Source organism: Sminthopsis crassicaudata, chromosome 1 (genome assembly GCF_048593235.1).
Source record: "Sminthopsis crassicaudata isolate SCR6 chromosome 1, ASM4859323v1, whole genome shotgun sequence".
Lineage (NCBI taxonomy): Eukaryota > Metazoa > Chordata > Mammalia > Dasyuromorphia > Dasyuridae > Sminthopsis > Sminthopsis crassicaudata.
This window is the reverse complement of record NC_133617.1, coordinates 478,872,680-478,893,175: the sequence shown is the minus strand read 5'-3', so window position 1 is coordinate 478,893,175 and position 20,496 is coordinate 478,872,680. Positions and strand designations below refer to the sequence as shown.

Below are 20,496 nucleotides of genomic sequence, written 5' to 3'. Positions count from 1 at the left end.
CAGATGAGGAAACTGAGGCCCATGGTGACAAAGTGACTTGCCTAAGACCATTCACCAGGCCTCGGCCCCCATCCTCACCCCCAACTTTTCTGTCTCGGAAGGGGCGCCTCCAGCCCACACCTTCCACTGGCCAGCCCCGCCTCTCTCGCGAGTCCCCTCCCTCCACCGCCTCCTTCCCCGCCTCTTCTTTCCCACAGATCTGGCCGAGAGCTTCCCGGACACCCAGAAAGCTGCTGTCCCGCAGTGAGTTGGGGTGACCGGGGGCCGGGCCTCGTTTGCCCCGTCTCTTCGGCCGCTCGGACTGCGGTGCGCTCCGGTGCTGTGCCGCCGGCTCGCTGCTCGGCCCAGCGTCTGGGGGAGTTGAGGGGCTGGGAAGGAGGAGCGAGGCTGCGGGACTAAGGGCGCACTGGGGACCCGCGGGCAGGCGGGCGAGGGCAGCGGCGCCCCGGCGGCCGGGAGGAGCCGGAGGAGCGAGCTTGCCCAAGCGCGGGGACTACGCCGCCCGGAGCCAGTGGCCCGGAGCTACGGGGGCCGGCCTCTGGGAGCTGGGGGCGGGCAGGGGAGGAGCCCGGCGGCTGCGGGAGCCTGAGACTCTCTCTGCCCGGGACTTTCAACGCTCCCGGACGTGTCCGGTCCCCTCTCTCCTGCCGTGGTAGCCGCTAAGAAGACGGAACCTGGCTTTTCTCTCGGGGATCGGGACCTTCTTGCGCCCAGCTTGCTTGGATCCCCGGGGTCGTTGCCCCCTCCTCCAGGGAGGCCCCCGGGGTCACTCTGCGTGGACTAAGACTGGAAACTGATAAACCTTCGAGCTGAGCTTTCCAGCCCGGACGAACCCGAGCCGGAATTTCCCTGGAATTCCCTGCGCGCCCGGAGGTGCTCTGGCTTTTCTGCGCCCAGGAAGCGGGGTGCCTGAGAGGGACTTCCCCGGACCCCGTGCTTTGGGGAGCTTCGCCGCGTCCCGCTCCGCTCCCAGTCCTGACTCAGGATGGCGGCCATCAAGGCCCTGCAGCAGTGGTGCCGGCAGCAGTGTGAGGGCTACCCCGAGGTCAGCATCACCAACATGACCACCTCCTTCAGGGACGGCCTGGCCTTCTGCGCCATCCTGCACCGGCACAGACCCGACCTCATGTGAGTAGTGGGGGCCGCAGCCCTCCAGGGGCGCACAGCCCGGCTCCTCTGGGCTCCAGCCTGGGGTGGGTGGCTACAACCTGGCCGGTCCGGCCGCTGCTCGCCGCACCTGGAATGAAACTCCTACGTCCTTGTTTCCCGAGGCTCTTTGTTCGGGACCTCCCACCTAGAAAGGGATGGGGGTGGGGGAACGTGGCCACAGGATGGACCTCTGAGGCAAAGCAGTGAGAGTTAGAGGAGAGTAATGGAATCTGGAACACCTGGGACCAAATCCCTTCTCTGGGACTCGGTAATTACGGGGATAAGGGCCAATTACGCAACCTTTCTTAACCTCAGTTTTCCTGCCTGGAAAATGGAGACGGTAATAGCTATAACACTTACTACATAGGGTTTTTCTAAAGCGTAAGTGAGATTGTGGATGTATTGAAAACTGTAAAAGGTTACATAAAACTTATATTATGCCCAAGAAGCTGGGCTATTAGGCAGATTCCAGGAGTTCAGGCTCCCCTTGCTCCCTTCCTAGAAAAATGCAGGAAGCGTCCATCCTCGGGGACACATCTCCCCACTGCTCTCTGGAGTTGTCTGGAATTGTCACTCCCACGTTCTTTCTTCTCTGCCCTCTGATGAATGAGGTGGGACATCAGCCCCCTTTTAGAAAATTTCTTTTGTCTTGAGACCAAACTTTGGATTTGCCCAGAGCTAGAGACAGTGGGATGCTGCAATGGTTGGAAAAGTTCTCCTTTCCCCTGTAGTTAGCTGGGCCAGGTCAGAAATGGCTCCGTTTGGGTGGGGATGGGACTCTACAGAAAGTGTGAGACACTGGCCCGTCAGATCAGAGACTGGCTGCGAGCCCAGAGCCTGCTCTCCTTTAGGAGCTCTGGAGACTGGATTATTGCTGGCCAGTCAGGCTTTTGAAGGGGGGTGAGTGGGGGAGGCGGGGTCTGAATACTGAGTTGAAGTGAGAAACTCCCAAATCTTAAACTAAAATCCTGTTTTGCTACCAGTGACTAGGGGAAGGGGTTGGAGAGGGAATGGGACTGAGCATCCCCCATAGGCTTGAAGTAAGGAAAACTTAACCCGGTTCCCTCTGGTAGAATTGTATCTCTGGGAAGATCTGAGCTGGTCGGTGGTTTTCAAAGGCTTTGTTTGGAAAGAGCCTGGGTTCCTGCTGCTAGTGCTAAACACTGGGTTTCCTGGGCTATTGAGAGTAGCCAGTAAGGCCTCCCCACCCCTCCCCAACTGAAGCCAAGGCCTTGCTGAGTGTGGAGGAGGTTGGATTAAAAACAATTCTTCAGAGGTGTAACTGCCTAACTAAGAGTAGTTTAAAATGCTCCCAATTCTGGAGCTTGGAGATGGGGAATGAAGTGCTGGGAAAGTAGAGCTCAGGAATACACTGGGAAGTGGTCTTGTCCCAGAAACCTGTGGTACAACTTATTGAAAAGTTGTATTATTTGGAGCCTCCGAAGCCCAAAATTTGGGATTGAATGGTAACTACTAGATCCGTCTTTGCCACCCCGCACCAGGCTGGTCACGTGGAGACTTATTCTTTGGCTCCTGCTCCTGCTGTTGCAGAGCAGGCAAGAAACCATTTCATAAATGTTTTATTTTTTTAAATTTTGCTTTCTCTTCTCTATACTGCACTTTGAACCCTTCTTACAGCAGATTTGGAAAGGCTCAGAGGTGTTATTTCTATTCTAAAATACATGTTGAATGTGTAGAGGAATTCTTTTGCCTTTTAAAAAACCGTGTTTATTTAGGCTCTGCTTCCTTCAAATGGTAATTTTTAGCAGGGTGTTTAGATTTTATTCCATTCCTCCAAATATACACATATTCCAAGAAGTGTGGTACAGTGCAAGGAATTTAGAGTCAGATGATCTGGGTTTGCATCCTGTATTTGCTGCTTATCCTCAGTATCATCTTGAACAAGTCATTTGACTTTGTGCTTGAGTTTCTTCCCTAATAAAATGAAGACCCGTGGTGTCAAGCTCAAATGGAAATAGGGAACCACTAGTCTGTACAAGATGATCCTTGCAGGTGACATTGACCTAATTTTAAAATGTAGTATTATCTGTGTTTCATTTATTTTGTTAAATACTTCCCAATTACATTTTAATCTGGTCCCAAAGGTACAGAGTGTTATTTCAGTCAGCATGAAAATGTTTGGACCTCTGAAGTCATCCGTTCAATTCAGTTTACATTTATCAAGCACCTACTATTCCCCAGGCACCATGCTATTATGATCCTTTCCATCAAAATGTTGAAATGTCATATTTTTGCTTGAGGAATAAAAAGGGACCAAACCAGCATTATCTTGTCATCTCTTGCCATAATTTTGTTAAATATAAACTGATCTGAAGGGCCTGAGTTTGAATCTCAGCTCTGTGAGAATTTTGGCAGCTTACTAGCTGCCATATAATTTTAAACTCTCTGTATAAAATTAGGAGGTTAGAGCAGAAGATCTCTAAGCTCTCTTTTATCTCTCAATCTATGATCCTTTGAGCCACGACTAGGGAAGCAAAGCCAAGTGTCTCCTGAGGACAGAGCTAGACAAAAGCACTTTGCCAGTGACCTAGAACTCCACAGTCCAGAAGTCCAGCTGCTCACCCTGCTGGGACGGTTGTAGGGGGTGCCCAGATGGGTAGACTGATGATTGCCTGGTGGGTGCCAGGAATTTACCTCACCTTCCTTTCCCTGATGATTTTTCCTCATCCCATTAGAATTCTCTTGAAGTATTAGGGAATGAATGGCCCAGCCTGGCCTGTTATAGTGTGTATTCATCTTTGTTCAGAATCTTTTTGTTTCATCCTGGTTTCTTTGGGTCCTGCCCAGCTTCCCTTTTCTACTGCTGTTGGGAGTATCAGGGAGTATTTGTGTGTATCAGCTTGTGTGTATTACCAGGTCTCTTTACTGAACCACATGTACTCATCTCTTCCCTGCCTCTTCCTGTGTCCGTCTCTCCCCCTGCTTTCAGGTACCAGCAAAACCAACTAAATTATTGGGGTTTCTCAGATCCTTGGAACTTGCCCCTCGATGCTCCCTTAACCTTATTCAGTCACAAGCTGTCTGTCCTTTCCTGATTGCTGGGGTAAGTTGCCTGCTGAGTGACTTGGAGTCCTTCCGTAGCGGGGAGTCCCCTTTCTAGGTCCAATCAGTGAAGAAACACTGAGGAAGGCCTAGAAGTGACCCTCAAACAGTAGGTTTTTGTTTTTTTAAGGCTCCTTGAAGGATCGCAAAGCTTGGCAGGGCAGAGAGGTGGAAGATTAGCCAGGACATCCTCAGCGGATGCCAGTGTCTGAAGCAAATAAAAACTTTGTCTCCTTTTCATCCTTCCCCAATATTTCTATTTAGGTGACATAATTTTAAAATAATGAAAGAAGAGCCTGAGGGGTGTGTATTGTGTAGGAGTGCCCAGGTCAGGCTTTGTTAACTGGTAGAGATGATGATGATAGTCATGACTTTTTGTCTGTTGGCTTGTCTATGAGTGTTAGGTTTTTATTTAGCCCTGGCTGATGTCATCTTCTTTCTTCATTCTTCCACCTGGGTGCCTCCCAGAGTTACTACCTACTCCTCTAGTCTGAGTAGCATCAAGGCCCTCCTGCTCAGCCATTAGTTAATCAATGACTTTGACTTTGGCCATGATGATCCTCAGGGAATATAAGACTCAGGCATTCTCCTAACCTTCAATGTGTAATAATATATTAATAATATATTAAAGAACAGGTCATAGTAATATTATATAAATATAATATATCGATTCAGAATATAATTATCGTAGTATATATATATATATGTATTTTAGCAAATTAACATTCCTTTATTCCTTAGATTAGATTTTTTCATAGTATATATTATATATCATAAGTATAGGCTTACCCTACAGAGGACAAGCAGTCTATAAATGTATGGGATACAAAAAGAAGCTAGCTTGCCCTTCCAGATTTTGCCCAGGAGGATTCACAAAAAAGAAAAGATACAAAGACTGAGGATCTAAAGGTGGAGAGAGTAGAGTTTTTGAGTCTATTGCCTTGTTCTCAAACAAAGTCACATTGGAACCATGCGGGGACACTGATAATCATTTTTACTTTTAAAGGCCCCTGGGAGATGGATAGGAGATATCCTGTTTTAGTTCTTAAAAACCTCACCATCAGGAAGCCCTTCCTTTTGTTAAAGCTCTGAAATCTTCCTTAGAATTCCCTCTTGGTGTGTTCTGAGTGGAAATGGAGAATATCTCTGAATAGTAACTCAGTGTATTCTTGAAGACTGATGTCCAGTCATCCTGTGCCCCATGGAATAATTCTTCTTCCTCTAAACTTTCCTCATGGGTAATTCCCCTGATATGGCTCCAAATTCAATAAACATTTATGAAGCACTTACTATGATGCTACCTGCTGGGGAGACCAAGATGGAAAAAAAAAAAAAAAAAAAAACATGATCTCTGCCCTTAAGGTGTGGTGGAAAGGGCTGTTTCAAGTCAAAAGAGACCTTGGTTGGAATCCTGGCTCCAATACTTCCTTATTTATAAAAGGGGGACTATAGCACTTGCACTAGTTCCCTCCAAGGAAAGCTGTTTGTAAGCCTTAGAGCTCTATATAAACAAATAAGAGATATCCCAAATACATAAGGAAGTATGATAAAAGGAAGAGTGTAATCTCTGTGTGTTGGAAAGCTGTCACTTAGCACAGGGTTTGGTACACAGTAAGTGCTTGGTTAGTGTTTTTATGCATTCATGATCTCTCAAAAGGAGAGCTTGAACCAAGTATTTTAGGGAAATTTGACAAAGAAAAGATAATTTGTATCTGAGCAGGAGAGGAGAGGAAATCAGGAAAAACTTCATGGAAGCATCTTAGCTGAGCTTGGAAAGAAGAGAAGAATTTCAGCATGCAGAGATGTGGAGGAAGTAGGTTTTAAGCATGGGGGACTGCTTTTGCAGATGCAAAAGAGATGAGGTGTGAGAGGAGGAAGCTAGTTTTCTAATTTGGAGCACGTGGAGGACCTTCCTGGCTTAGGAATTTGCATTTTACATTATAAGCACTAGAAGCTCCTAAAGGTTTTTGAGTGGGGGAATGTTGACATCGACATGTGCTTTAAGAGGATGTTGGCAGCTGGTTAAAGAATGAATGCATGGGAGAAGGGAGGGACTGGAGGTGATTAGAGATGTCCTTTTTAAAGGAGTAACCTGGAGTCAGGACAAAATTGAATTACTGCTTTCTGAGTAGGGGGAAAATGGGGGATTTTTTTTTCAGGGGGAGTGGGAGGATCAGGCAGTGAAGATTCCACCCTGACACTGGACCTATGCCAACATAATCTTGATGGTCCAAGTCATTGCCCTTCCGCTCTCCTCTCTGCCTACTGGTTTTACTCAGAGTTTGAAGGTATGGGAGTATCTGAGCCCCTAACACTGAGTACAGTCCTCCAGATTGGGCCTTTCCTGAGGGCTTTCCAACTGGCTGGATAGGAAGCCTGCAGCCCAGGTGTGCAGTTTACATGATGATGACAGTCTCCCAAGCCAGCCCAGGTGAGCACAGCCCTGGAAAATGGTCACACCCTTATAGGGTGAGTCTCCTTATTGCTTTTCCTTCTGGCCCAAAGGTGCTAAAACCACTTAAAAGGAAGTTTGGCACCTCTGATGTTTGGAGATATTCTTCTGCCACCCTGGAATTGCCAGTTAAAAATTTCAAGTGTTTCAGGAAAGGGTTCTGCATTTTCTCCATGCCTCTAGCTCTTGTTCTTTGGGAAGAACTGAATTTCTATAGCCTAGAGAAAGGAAAATTAAAGAGCTGGAAGGAAAGGACTCAGTAAGTCATGTGCAGACACACAAGTGGAACTTTTACTGTTGGCAAGACAGTAGTGAAGGGAACTTGGAGGAGAAGAAGGCTTTAAGGGGCTTAGGTGAGATGTAAGAAAGTACTTCCTGAATTGTGACGGTAGACCATGTTTTTATGCATTCGTAATCTCTCAAAAGGAGAAATTAAACCAAATATTTTAGGAAAATTTAACAAAGGAGAGATCATTTTTTATCTGAGGAGGAGAGAAGAGGAAATCAGGAAAGACTTCATGGAAACCTCTTAGCTGAGCCTGGAAGGAAGAGAAGGATTAAGTGCTGTGTTTCTGAGTTGCCGAGTTGTATCTCTGTCTCTGCTCAAAGACAGAAGGATGTTTTGTGAAACATTCCAGCCCAAGGAACAAAAATTCTACTCTTGCCTCTTTTGGAGTCTATAGAGGTTAGGAAGAGGGGAAGATGGGGAAGGGGCAGAAAGGTCCAGGATGGCAGCCACCAGATTTTATCTATATCTAGTCTGCCTTTTACTTAGTCTTATCTCCTGATGGAAAACTAATTCCCTTTTTGCATCGGCATCAAGAGTCAGTGGAAGTGGTGGTTCTGGAGAGAGTGGGGAAGGAGGGGAAGGAGGGGGCTGTGGTTGACCTCAGTTCCCACACAAAGACACTAGACATTTATCAGGAAACCTGGAGCCTGTCTTGAACGGCTGAGTGGACAAGTGGCCTTCTATTCTGGAAGCTAGGGGGTACTCTGCTCCAATGACCTTTTCTCCTTCCTGTTGTTTTCTTTCCAGAAAGCACATGGAAGGGAATGGACATTTTTTTCCCATTATCATTTAGTGTTGAGCAACCAGTGTGTCAAGACCCCAATGTGAAGATGCCCCTTAGGGAGAGAACTTGAACTCTCTTTCCCTTGGGAGAAGAGAAAGCCTAGACAATTTCCCAGCTTTTTTTCACCACAAAAAAAAGTCTGGATGTTCTTGGGTTTTCCCCTGTTTCAGGCTGTGGTGAAGGAACTATTGGGAGATAGGAGAAGTTTGTTCCAGCAGTCTAGGACAGTTTTGTACAGATGTGGTCCCAATAGTGGGCAGTTCTGCCTTTCTTCTTCCACCACACTCCACTTTCACTGACCCTTTTAGGATCAGGGAATCAGATCCAGCAGCCCTGCTAGGAGGTCCTGCTCTCCTAATTGTGCCAGAGTTTTCTAGGTGGCTAAGAAAGTCCAGAAGAGGAGGGATACATCTCCATAGTTGATTTCCTCTGTAGACGTGGCGTTAATGAATGGAGCAACTCTTTCCTAGATATAACACTTTCTGTCTCCCTTTGTCTCTCACACGTTTCTTGGTCTCTGTCTCCCCTTCTTTGTGTTTCTGTCTAATTTTGTTTCCATCCTAGCACCTAGCAGTTTGCACATAGTTGATCGAATGGATGTCAGTTCTCCTTTGGTCTCTTTCTCTGTGTTTAATTTTGTGCATCAGTTTCTTTACATCTTTGTCTCTCCTATGTTTCTGTCTCCATTTGCCTTTTTTTTGTTTGTATTTCTCTTTTTCTCTGTTTTGCAACCATCCACTGCAGTGCAGTGTGTGAGCAGAGGGGCTGCTTGCTCTCTTTCTCTCAGAGGGATTAACTCCAGATGTGGTAGGGAAGCCAAGATGGGAAGGTTTTGATGAAGCACTTTTCCTTCCCCTGGTAATACCCTCCCCCTTCACTTTCAACCCCCCCAACCTTCTGCCCCCTTAGTGGTTGGACTTTGTTCCAAGCCATAAAGCAGCATGAGGTCAGCACTCCAGGAATTTGGAAGTGGGTATAAAATCCCTAGGAGCCCCAGGGCTGGTTAGTGAGAGGTGGTTGGGACTGGATCTGTGAGCAGCTGCTGGCTCTCATTTCTCAACAGATGTTTGTGCGTGGCCATAAGGGGCTACAGTTAGAGCAATAGCAACTTTCCAGCCAAAGAAGGGGTGCCTGCTCACCATGCCGGTGGGAATCAGGGTTGTGCTTAAGCTCTCCTTGCCAAGCATTTGCCTAGCTGGGTGCTGGACACACAATAAGTGCTCTGTAATTAGTTGCTGAATGAATGAATGAATGAGGGAAAATGCTTGATGAATAAATGAATGAGTTTTATTTGGAAGCAAAATAGAAAGCATTCTTATCCCCTTATATGAAAGAACTGTGTATTTACACCTGGAATGCTTTTAGAGTTCAGGAGTGTACAGCATTCTTAACCTTTGCTGAGCTCCTTTTGGCAGTTTGGGAAATCTTATAACCCCTTTTCAGAATAATACTTTTAAGTGTATAAAATGCAATATGTAGGATTACAAAGGAAGCTAATTATATTGAAATAGGGTTATTGAATATTTTTAAGAAATAAGTTCGAAGACCTTAGAGTAAGAATCCCTTTGGATAGATAGTAGGATTAGAAATGGTTCAGAAGAGCAATGATTTGAGAGCTGGAGAGCAGCTACAAAAGGACAGACGGTACTAATTAGACCTAGTCAGTCACAGTATCCCAATATTTAAGAACTGCAAGGGACCTGAAACAGCTTCCAAGCCTCTCATTTTACAGATGAGAAAACTCAGGCCCAGAGTGGGGAAATAAATGCATTGCCTAGTTTGCAAAGGCAAAGGATATGATGGGAATCACATGATCAAGGAATATGGCATTGATGGAGACCTCTGTGGTCCAGCTCTTACCTCTCCCTCCCTTTCTGTCTGTCTGTCTCTCTCTGTGTCCATTCATCCATCTATCTGTCTATTAATCTGTCTATCCATCTGACTGTCAATCTGTCTATCCATCTATCTGTTTATCTATCCATTCATCTCTCTCTCTCTCTCTCTGGAGTGCTATCTATAATATCCCCAACAAACTGGTCATTTAGTTCTCTGCCTGAAAACCTCCAATGATAAAGAATGTTGTATTCCTGTTGGTGGTCCATTTTCCTTTTTGTATATCTTTGAAAGTTACTTATTTTTCCTAGAACTATTATAAACTTTTTCTTTGCTTCTCAAGTCTCTGCCTCCCCTTACCCCATTCAAGCTCTACCTTAGCTAAGGACTTTGCAAATTCTACTGAGAAAAATGAGACAATTCAATGTGAGTTCCCTTTTTCCAATTCTTTTCATCTCAAAAAAAGAAAAATCCTTGGAATAATTTTCTTTTCCCTAGTCTCTGACAAAGATGTAGCCTTTCTCTTTGCCAAGGCTAACCCTTTGCTGGCACGCGGGCACAATCCCTTCCTGGTTACTCCAGCAGTCTGAATCTTCAATTATTACTTAAACACTCTTGCTATCAAGTAGTTGCTTCCTTATTCACTTGTTTAAGTGGCTTCCAACTCTTTGTGACCTAAGTTGGGATTTTCTTGACAAAGATACTAGAATGGTTTACCATTTCCTTCTCCAGCTCATTTTACAGATGAGGAAACTGAGGCAAACAGGATGAAGTGACTTTCCCAGGATCATAGAGCTAGTAAGTGTCTAAGGCAGGAATTGGGGAAGATGACTTTTCCTGACTCCAAGCCCAACATTCTATCCACTGCATATGGTTCTTTTCTTCCTGACAAAAAGAGTCTAAATTTTCACCATCCTTAAAAAACTTCCAGTAGACTCACCATATCCTTAATATATTGTCTTCCCTTTATCTCTTTTCAGAAAAACTCCTTGAAATAATGGTCTGTTCTCTCTGACTCTACTTCCTCTCCTCAATCCGGCTCCTACCTCATGATTTAATGGAACTTCCCCCCCAGATTACAAATAATTTTTTAGTTTCTGACCTCCTTAATTTTAATGTCTTCCCTTTGTGATTATCTTCAGTTCATCCTGTATCTTGTTTATACATATTTTGCAAATTATTCCCTCATTAGACTGTGAACTCCTTGAGAACAGAGACAATTATTATTATTGCTTTTAATTTTGACTTTCTTTGTATCCCCAGTGCCTGGAAATCCATAGATGTTTTATAAAATTTGGTAGTTGACTGATGGACTAAGGAATGATCTCTTCTTCTTTCTAAAAATAATATCATTTTATTTTCAAAATATATGTAAAGAAGGGGGCAGCTAGGTGGCACAGTGGATAGAGCACCAGCCTTGAATTCAGGAGGACCTGAGTTCAAATCTGATCTCAGAGACTTAACACTTCCTAGCTGTGTGACCTTGGGCAAGTCACTTAACCCCAGCCTCCAAAAAAAAAATTATATATATATATATGTAAAGATAGGTTTCAACATTTACCCTTGTAAAACCTTGTGTTCCAAATTTTTCTCTCTCCCTTCCTCCCAACCCCTTCCCTAGACAGCAAGTAATCCAATATGTAAATTCTTCTGAGTCTTAATTATTTTTGACCTTGCATTTCTCTTCCTGAATTCTCTCTTTTCTGACTTTTTTTTTAAAACTCTCTCAGTTCATCTCCTACTTGTCTCTTTCTGAAGCTCCTTTGTAGATTCATCAGCCTTGATTTATAATTCATTGTTCCCTAACTGTGGGTGTTTCTCAAGCTTTGGCCTTAGGCTCCTTTCTTTCCCACCTCTCCACTACATATGGATTTAGCTCTTATGAATTTAACTATCATCTCTATCTAGATGATCCCCAGTTTTATATATCCAGTCCCGCCCTCTCCCCTGAGCTTCAGTCCTACATCACCAATTGCCCATTGATTATTTCAAACTGAACATCTTGGAGATATTGTTGATGCTCCAAATTGAACTCCTAGGCCCCTTCCTTTTCTCTATCATTACTGTTACCGTGGGAGTATCATCATCCTTCCAGTCTGGAAGGTTCATCATCATAGCATTATATTGGATTAGCCTTCACCCCATATCTCCAATCATTTGTCAAACCTTGCCATTTCTTAGCTTCCCAACAGCTCTTGAATCTGATCCTTTTCTTTACTCCCATAATTGCATCAGCCTCCTAAATGGTTCCCCCTTCAAATTTCTCCCCATTCTAGCCTGTCCTATATACTGCTTCTAAAGTAATATTCCTTAAATGCAGATCTAAGTGACTCTTCTGCTTAATCAATTCCAGAAGTTTCCTCTTGTCTCAAGGACAAAATATTAATTGCCTATTTAACTTTTAAAACCTTGTGCAATGTGGCCTGAATCTACCTTTCCAGCTTCTGTGGACATTATTCTCCTTCCTGCACTCTGTGATCCAGTCAAACTGGCCTCTTTATTCTGTGAAACTCCATTTTTCATTTCTGTGCTTTTGTACTGATGGTCCCTCATGCCTGGAATATACTCCTTCCTTAATATTTGCAAAGTACCTGGCACATATAAGTGCTTAATAAATGCTTATCTTCTCCCCCCCCCTTTATATCTTAGCTTCAGAGTTCCTTTCTTTCGTCAAGATCCAGCCTAAACACTTTTTCTAGAGTCTTTCCTGATTCTCCTAAAAGCTAATGCCCTTCTTCCCAAACTACTTTATTTATTTATTTATTTTTTGGGTGAGGCAATTGGGATTAAGTGACTCAGGTCCTCCTAATTTCAGGGCATATACTCTAGCCACTACACCATCTAGCTGCCCCCAAACTGTTTTGTATTTAACTAGTTTGCATGTATTTATATTGACTAACTTGAAATTTCTGATGTATAATAGTTTTTATAGTATCTTTTTTTGGAAATAAACAGGATTAAATGACTTGTTCAGGGTTACATAACTAGTAAGCTTCTGAGGTTGGATTTGAATTCAGGTCCTGCTATGTATATACTTTTACTTATATGTGTTGCTTCCTCCATTAGAATATGCATTTCTTGCCATTAAGAATTGTACCATTCTTTGAACTTATATACCCATACCTAGCGTGGTGTCTGACATATAGTAGGTGTTTAAAAAGTACTTGATTGTTGATGTTTAGTTGAAAACAGGCTATAACTTCATCTTTAGTAATTGATTTTTTGGACCCAACAACAGAACTTGACATTTATGGCTACAAGGATGCAAAGTCCAAGGCAGGAGCTATTTTTCATCTAGACTTTGTAGCTTTCTCAGAGACATCTAGGTGGGGCAATGGGTTGAGTGTGGAGTCTGAAGCTATCTTCCCGAGTTTAAATCCAGCCTCACACACTTGCCACCTGTGACCCAGTGACAAGTCACTTAACCCTGTTCATCTCAGTTTCCTCTTCTATTAAATGAGGTGGAGAAGGAAATAGCAAACTATTGGTTTCCTTGCCGAGAACATCCTAAATGAAAAATGACTTAACAACAACAAAGAACAACTTTCTCAGTTTTTAAGCACAGTACTTTGTACACATTTGGGGATTAATAAGTATTAGTTAAATTGACTTAGAGCTTTTTTCAATTTCATCTTGTTAACTTTAACCTGCCTTTCTGGTCTATCAAGATATCGTTGGTCTTATATTCTGCTGCTTACTATGTTATCTGCTCCTCCCAGAGACTTATCTGCAAATTTTATAAATGTACCATAAATCTACCTCCTGTACCTTTATCTCCATCAAAATCATTGACAAAAACGTTGATCCTAACAGGATCAGGGGCAGAATTCTCTCAAAGCCCTCGTTCTAAACTGCCACCGATCCTCAGGATTAAAAGTTATTGTCATAAATATTGAAGTCAAACAGAGACCTGAGCACCAAACCCTGAAATATCAGAATGTTTAAGTACCTCTTCGGCATTTGAACTGGATAAATTTAGGATAAAATAAAAATAATTCCTAATTCATCCAATGGGTTTCTATACATGATTGGTCTGAATATCACCCAATTCCTCCTTCATTGAACCCTGAAATCTTGTGGTATAAAACTGGAGAGTTGCCTTTAAATGGTGTTATTTTTCAGCATACTACTATATTTTTCATCCAAGGAAATCTCATTTTAGGGTTGCAACCTAAATTCAGGTGTGTCATATTTTTGGATCCTTGTAGTAAACAGAACCAAAAGTTTCTAAATGACAGAACTACCATTATAGGAAGAGGAAATGGGCAAAGCCTCATTTTTTTTTTTTTTTTTAGCATGAAATCAGGGAAGAGAACCATGCTCTTCTATGGCATGCTTTTGGGACTTAAGAGTAGCAGAACCCTGGGTCTGACTCAGTATGGTATTTCCTCTGGTCCTATAAGGGCTGAATGCTAGACAGTGATGGGTGGGGGACCTTTGAGTTACATCTGAACACAAAGCCTCTCTGACTATTTAAGGCCTTTTGTAGTGAGAATCCCTAGAACCAAGCAATGGAATTTTCAACCAGTATCTATGAAGCTTTCCTTGGTGGCTCTTATCTTGCTTCAGTGTCTGAATTTCTAAGTTTGTATTTGTTTTTGTGAGCCAACTGGGGTTAAGTGACTTGCCCAGGGTCACACAGCTAGGAAGTGTTAAGTGTCTGAGACCAAATTTGAATTCAGGTCCCCCTGACTCCAGTACAGTGTGCTGTCCACTTTGCCATCTAGCTGCTCCAGTGTCTGAATTTCTTTAGCACTTGCAGTCAGTGCTGCACATTTGGCTGTTTTCTCAATGTCGGGAGCAAGTAGGTTGGTCTTGTGCAATTAAACAGATAGAACCTTCAGCAGAAACTTAGAGAAAGCATGTCATAGTGGAAAGGAGATACCTCAGCTTTAGTCCCAGCTTTTCTGCCTAAGAATTGTGTGACTGCAGGCTAATCATTTAATTTCTCTGGGACTCATTTCCCTCTTGTATTAAATGAGGGGATTAGTGTAGATGACTTGGAAGGGAGGGACCTTCTCATGATGAAAACTTGTCATGAACATTGAAGTGGTTTTACTACATATACTAAATATAATAGGGGAGTCAATAGGGAAGGATATATGAGCTTAGAGCTAAGAAGAGATCAAGTTGAGAAGTAAAATTCCTCTTTTTTAGTAAAAGAAGGCTTCCAAGAGAAGATGGACTTAAGTGGGTCCTAAAAATTTTTGGGATTTGGGTCAGTCGAGGGAAGGCAGATGTTATTGAGCAGAACACCTAAATTGTGAACAACATTTAAGAATGTTGTTTAAGAATTAATAACGGGGCAGCTAGTGGGTATAGGGGATAGAGCACCAGCCCTGACTGTGTGACCATGGGCAAGTCACTTAACCCCAGCTGCCTCAGCCAAAAAAAATTTTAATGATAATGGGGGAAAATTTTTTTTAAAAAAAGAATTGATGTTTAAGAATGTTTAGAATGTTTAAGAATTAATAATTGGGAAAATATGTTAAAAATTAATTAAGAACAACATTTAAGAATGCTGTTTAAGAATTAAGTACAACACTTGGAAAATAAAATATATATTTAAAAAAAGAATGAATATTTAATAATGTTTAAGAATAAGAGCAATTGGGAAAATACTTTTTTTAAAAGTTAAGAACAACATTTAACAATGTTATTTAAGAATTAAGAACAACAACTAGGGAAAATATTTATAGAAAAGAATTAAGAACAACATTTAAGAATGTTGTTTAAAAATTAAGAACAACTGGGAAAAATATTTTTAAAAAAGAATTAAGAACAACATTTGAGAATATTGTTTAAGAATTAAGAACAACAGTTGGGGAAAATAAAATACATATTAAAAAAGAGTGAATATGAATATTTAAGAATTAAAAACAATTTAGAAAAATCTATTTAAAAATTAAGAACAACCTTTAAGAATTTTATTTAAGAATTAAAGAACTACTGGGGAAAATATTTTAAAAAAAGAAATAAGGACAACATTTAAGAATATTGTTTAAGAATTAAGAACCATTGGGAAAAATAAAATATATATCTTTATAAAGAATTAATATTTAAGAATGTTTAAGAATTAAGAACAACAGTTGGGGGGGAAAATAAAATACACATAAAAAAATTAACAATATTTAAGAATGTTATTTAAGAATTAAGACTAACAATTGGGGAAAATATTTTTTAAAAAGAATTAAGAACAATATTTAAGAATGTTGTTTAAGAACTGAGAGCAGTAATTGGGGAAAATAAAATATATATATATATTTAAAAATTAATATTTAAGAATGTTTAAGAAGAACAAAAATTGGGGAAAATGTTTAAAAAATTATGAACATGTAAGAAGACTCTGTCCCAACTTACTTCCTCCACTCTGCTCCTGATCTCACCTCCCCAGAAGGCCTTATCCTACAAGGCAGGGAGAACACACCCAAAACCTTTGCAGTCTAAGAGTGTCTCTTCTATCCAGTGTGTGTTCAGAGAGTTAGGATGGAGAATTCTTCTCTTTGCTGAAAAGTCAACTGTCTTTCCTCAGCTATACTGATCAAAAAATTAAAAAAAAACTTTATCTTCACAATAGTTTTTTTGTTTTTTGTTTTTTTTTTAAATTTTAAATCAATGCACTAATGCTTAGTATAGCAGAGCCCTGCCGACATGTTGTAACACGTAAGTGTTATATTACTGGCCATGCCTTTCATATCTCACCAAGAAATAAAGATGATCCTCATTCTTGACCTCTCACCCCTAGAACCTTAACTCTTTTCCTGCCATTTTTAATATCCATTTCTTCATCCTTAATACTCAGCTTCTAACTCTTGGTAGTATTTAGTTCCCATCTTTAGTAGTTAGCCCCTATCCCCAATATCTTTACCTTTTTATTCCCAACATTTAAGCCTTCACTCTTCCCATCCCTCTATCCCTCCCTCCTTCCCAGGGGCAACTCCTTTCATCCCTCCACACATTCACCAACCCCAGTCAGTGGCTATCTTTATCTCATTTTCAGAAGGACCCGAGTTCTAATCTAACCTCAGACACTTAACACTTCCTAGCTGTGTGACTCTGGGCAAGTCACTTAACCCCAATTGTCTAAGCAAAAAAAAAAAAAAAAAAAAAAAAAAAAAAAAAAAAAATTAGAGTGTATTGGATTATTCTGTCTAAATTTGCATTTTTAGATATCAGGAAACTGAGACCCAGAGAGACTAAAACAAATGCTCGTTCTAGTTGTTTTTTCTGTCATATCTGACATTTTGTGACCCCATTTGGAGTTTTATTGGCAGAGATAATGGAACGGTTTGCCATTTTTCCTGCTCCAGCTCATTTTACAGATGAGGAAACTGAGGCAAACTGTCTGAAGTGACTTACTCAGGTTCACACAGCTAAGAAATGTCTGAGGCTGAATTTGAACTCAGATTCTCCTTCAATTCCAATTTTGGGGCTCTATCCACTGTGTCACCTATCTATATCACAATAAACACCTGATAATCTGGAAGAATTTCATCAAGTCAGAGAACCTGGGTTCAAATCCTACTTCTGACACCTGATACCTGTGTGACCTTGGGCAAATTATTAAACTTAAGTTTCAGTTGCCTCATCTGTAAAAGGAGATCATGTGGACTAAATGCCCTCTGAGGTCATTCCTGGCTTTCTTCCCCTTTCTGGTGGGCAGTTGTGATCTTGACAACTCTCATTGTTGGAGAAACAGCTGGAGACCCTTGGAAAGGAAACACCTGGAAGAGGCAAGGGGCCAGGGGGCTCTTGGTGAGACTGAACCTTGCAAGGAAGTAGGGGGTGGAGTTCTGCACCCATTTGTGGGTCATTACGTTTCTCCAGGTGGGTGTGGTGATGATCAGATGTTTATTTAAGATCCAAGTTCCTGTTCAGCCTTTTTGAAGATTTTGCATTGTTTAAGTAATGCCTCAGGAGGGTATTTATGGAGCACCCAAATGCTGGGTATTATGGGTTTTATTTCTGGGGCGTTACTTTCCCTTGCTTTGACACCCCAGCTGGAGGTTGCGCCCTATTCCTAAGAAGAGGATTGGAATGAAGGCTCCCAAGTCAGGACAGGCATTTGCTGATTTGTCTAGTCCAGTGACTCCCAGGCTTTCTGAGGATGTTGACTCCCCTTCCCTTCTTCTTTAAAATAATAATTAAAAAAAAAAATTGTGGACCTCCATGTGATAGGAGTTGTATAATTGCTATTTATTGTGAGAAACTCAGAAGCAGTTTTTTTTTTCCAATAGTATTTATTTTTTCAAATACATGTAAAGATAGTTTTCAACATTTATTTTTTCCCTTTTCTTAAATTAAAGCTTTTATTTTCAAAATATATGCATGGATTCAACATTAACTCTTATAAAACCTTGTGTTCCAATCCTCCCCCTTCTCCTAGATGGCAAGTAATCCAATATATGTTAAACATGGTAAAAATATATGTTAAATCCAGTATATGCATACATATTTATAATTATCTTGCTTCACAAGATGAATCAAACAGGAAAAAAAATTAGAAAGAAATAAAATGCAAGCAAACAACAACAAAAAGAGTGAAAATACTAAGTTGTGGTCCACACTCAGTTTCCACAGTCCTCTTTCTGGATGTAGATGCTCTCTTCATCACAAGATCATTGAAACTGGTCTGAAAAGTCTCATTTTAACATTCATTTTTGTAAGACTATGTGTTCTAAATTTTGTTTCCTCCTCTTCCTTTCCCAAGAAGCAAGTAATCCGATATAGGTTAAACATGTGCACTCCTATTAAACAAACTTCCAAATTTGTCTTGTATAAGAAAAATCAAAACAAAAGGGAAAAAAAACACACAAAAGAAAAAACCAAAAGAAAAAAGTTAAAGTACTATGCTTTGATGCACATTCAGTCTTGATAGTTTTCTCTCTGTAAGGAATTGGCATTTTCCAACCTAAGTCTATTGGAATTTCAGCAACATATTTAAATGAATTTATATTTTATTAATTACAACAGCACAATACATTTGAAAAATAGCTGCAAGGGCTAAGACCTCCTGTTTGTATATGGCCTGAGAACTAAGAATGTTGTTTTTTTTTTTCATATTTTAAAATAAAGTTTTATTTTATATGAAAACAATTCTTTGCTTGTTTGATTGGCCTTTCTCTGAATTAGTTAGTCAACCTTCATATGACTCAATGAATAGAGCACTGGGCCTGGAGTGGGAGAGACCTGTGTCCAAATGTGACTTCATCCTTGTTTCATCATCCCCTTCTATTATAAGTTGCTGGCACCACAATGCTTGTTTAGCATTTTCAACTCTCAAAAATCCCACAGTTGTGTTTTTTTTTTTAAACAAGGTAAATTGGGGTTAAGTGACTTGCCCAGGGTCACCCAGCTAGGAAGTGTTAAGTGTCTGAGGTCAAATTTGAACTCGGGTCCTCCTGACTTCAGGGCTGGTCCGGTAGCCACTGCGCCACCTAGCTGCCCCCAGTGTTTTGCTTTCTACCCGTCCATCTCAACTAGGAGGGTAGGGCAAGTGATAGCCAAACCACTCCAGTATCTTTGCCAAGAAAACCCCAAATGGGGTCATGAAGAGTTGGATATGACAGAAATGACTGAACATACGTGCATGCATATATGTATATATACACATATATACAATAAATAATACATATATGTACAATATATACAATATACACTAAATGAAAAATATACAATAAAATACACATAATAACCCCTCCCACAATATTGTTTGTTATTTATTAATATATATTTTAATAGAATATATGTTAATATATAACTAATGATATATAATAACATATAATATATAGGTACATACAATGTATATAATTGCCATATCTTGTTTATCTTTGTATAGCAGTTTTTTTTGTGTGTGGAAGGAATGGGAAGGAGTCATTAGAAAGTGACTATCTTGTGATTAGGATAGTTGTTGTTCAGTGGATAGCTCATTGGTCCTGAAATTAGGAAGACTCATCTTTCTGCATTTCAATCAGGCCTCAAATATTTAACTAGCTGTGTGACTCAGGGCAAGTCACTTCCCTTGTTTGCCTCAGTTTCCCCATCTGTTAAATGAACTGGAGTAGGAAATGCAGGACAGTCCATTATCTCTTCCAAGAAAAACTCCATATGAGGTCACAGAGTTGGACATGACTGAATAAGAATAATAAAAGTATTCACATAGTGCTTTACGGTTTGTTAAGTAGTTTACACATGTTCTCATTTGATTCCCACAATATCCCTATGAAATAGGTGCTGTTATTATTACCCCTATTTTACAGGTGAGGAAACTGAGGTTGAGATAGGTTAAGTGACTTGTCCAGCGTCACATAGTAGTGTCGGAAGCAGCATTCGAACTCAGGACTCTATGACTCTAGGTCAGGAATGAAATGAAAATGAAAGAATCTTGGTTGTCATACCCAAGTAGAAAAGGATTACTGCCACATATTAAGTTAGGGAACCAAAACAAATGTTACCTTTGCTACACATTTCCTAATTCCATTTTAATTTAGTCCCAGCAGCACACCGGAAGTTCTATGGACCTTTAACCTAGAGGAACCCTAAGGATCTTTACCACCCTACTGCTATATTGAATGGCTTATGACCTCTTGGATGAGTTGCTTTTGTGTATGTAAGCCTTGTGAGCTCCTCAGGGTCCAGGCCACTTGCTTAGCTTGGAACAGTCATATCTATCTGGGTTTTGTTGCTGAGGGCTGTTAGCTCAGCATGTTGCTTCTGGAGCTCCTAAACCTGTGATGAGCTGGGTTTGTGCTCAACAGAGAGCATGGGGGAAGAATCTGTGCCCAGACCAGTTTGGGAGGTAGTCTGGTTTTAGCCTGTAAGTTAGAAGACCTAGGTTCTCCCTGGTTTAGTAACCTAGAATGGGTTTTTCATCTTCTCTAAAATTTAGCTTCTCATGGGGATGTGATGAGGCTTAGTGGGGTTTTG

At 41.2% G+C, this 20,496-nt stretch overlaps 1 protein-coding gene across 2 annotated transcripts in view; it reads left to right on the top strand.

Moving 5' to 3' along the window:
• Positions 1-847: 847 nt before the first annotated feature.
• The window catches only part of MICALL2 (MICAL like 2), a 63,451-nt gene continuing 43,802 nt past the window's right edge, over positions 848-20,496 (top strand). Inside the window, exon 1 of one of the 2 annotated variants that reach the window (XM_074281127.1) lies at positions 848-1,128. In XM_074281127.1, coding sequence (XP_074137228.1) covers positions 986-1,128 — 143 coding nt within the window. In that variant the 5' untranslated portion in view covers positions 848-985. The remainder of the gene's footprint in view (positions 1,129-20,496) is intronic. The other variant, XM_074281128.1, reaches the window with a different exon arrangement.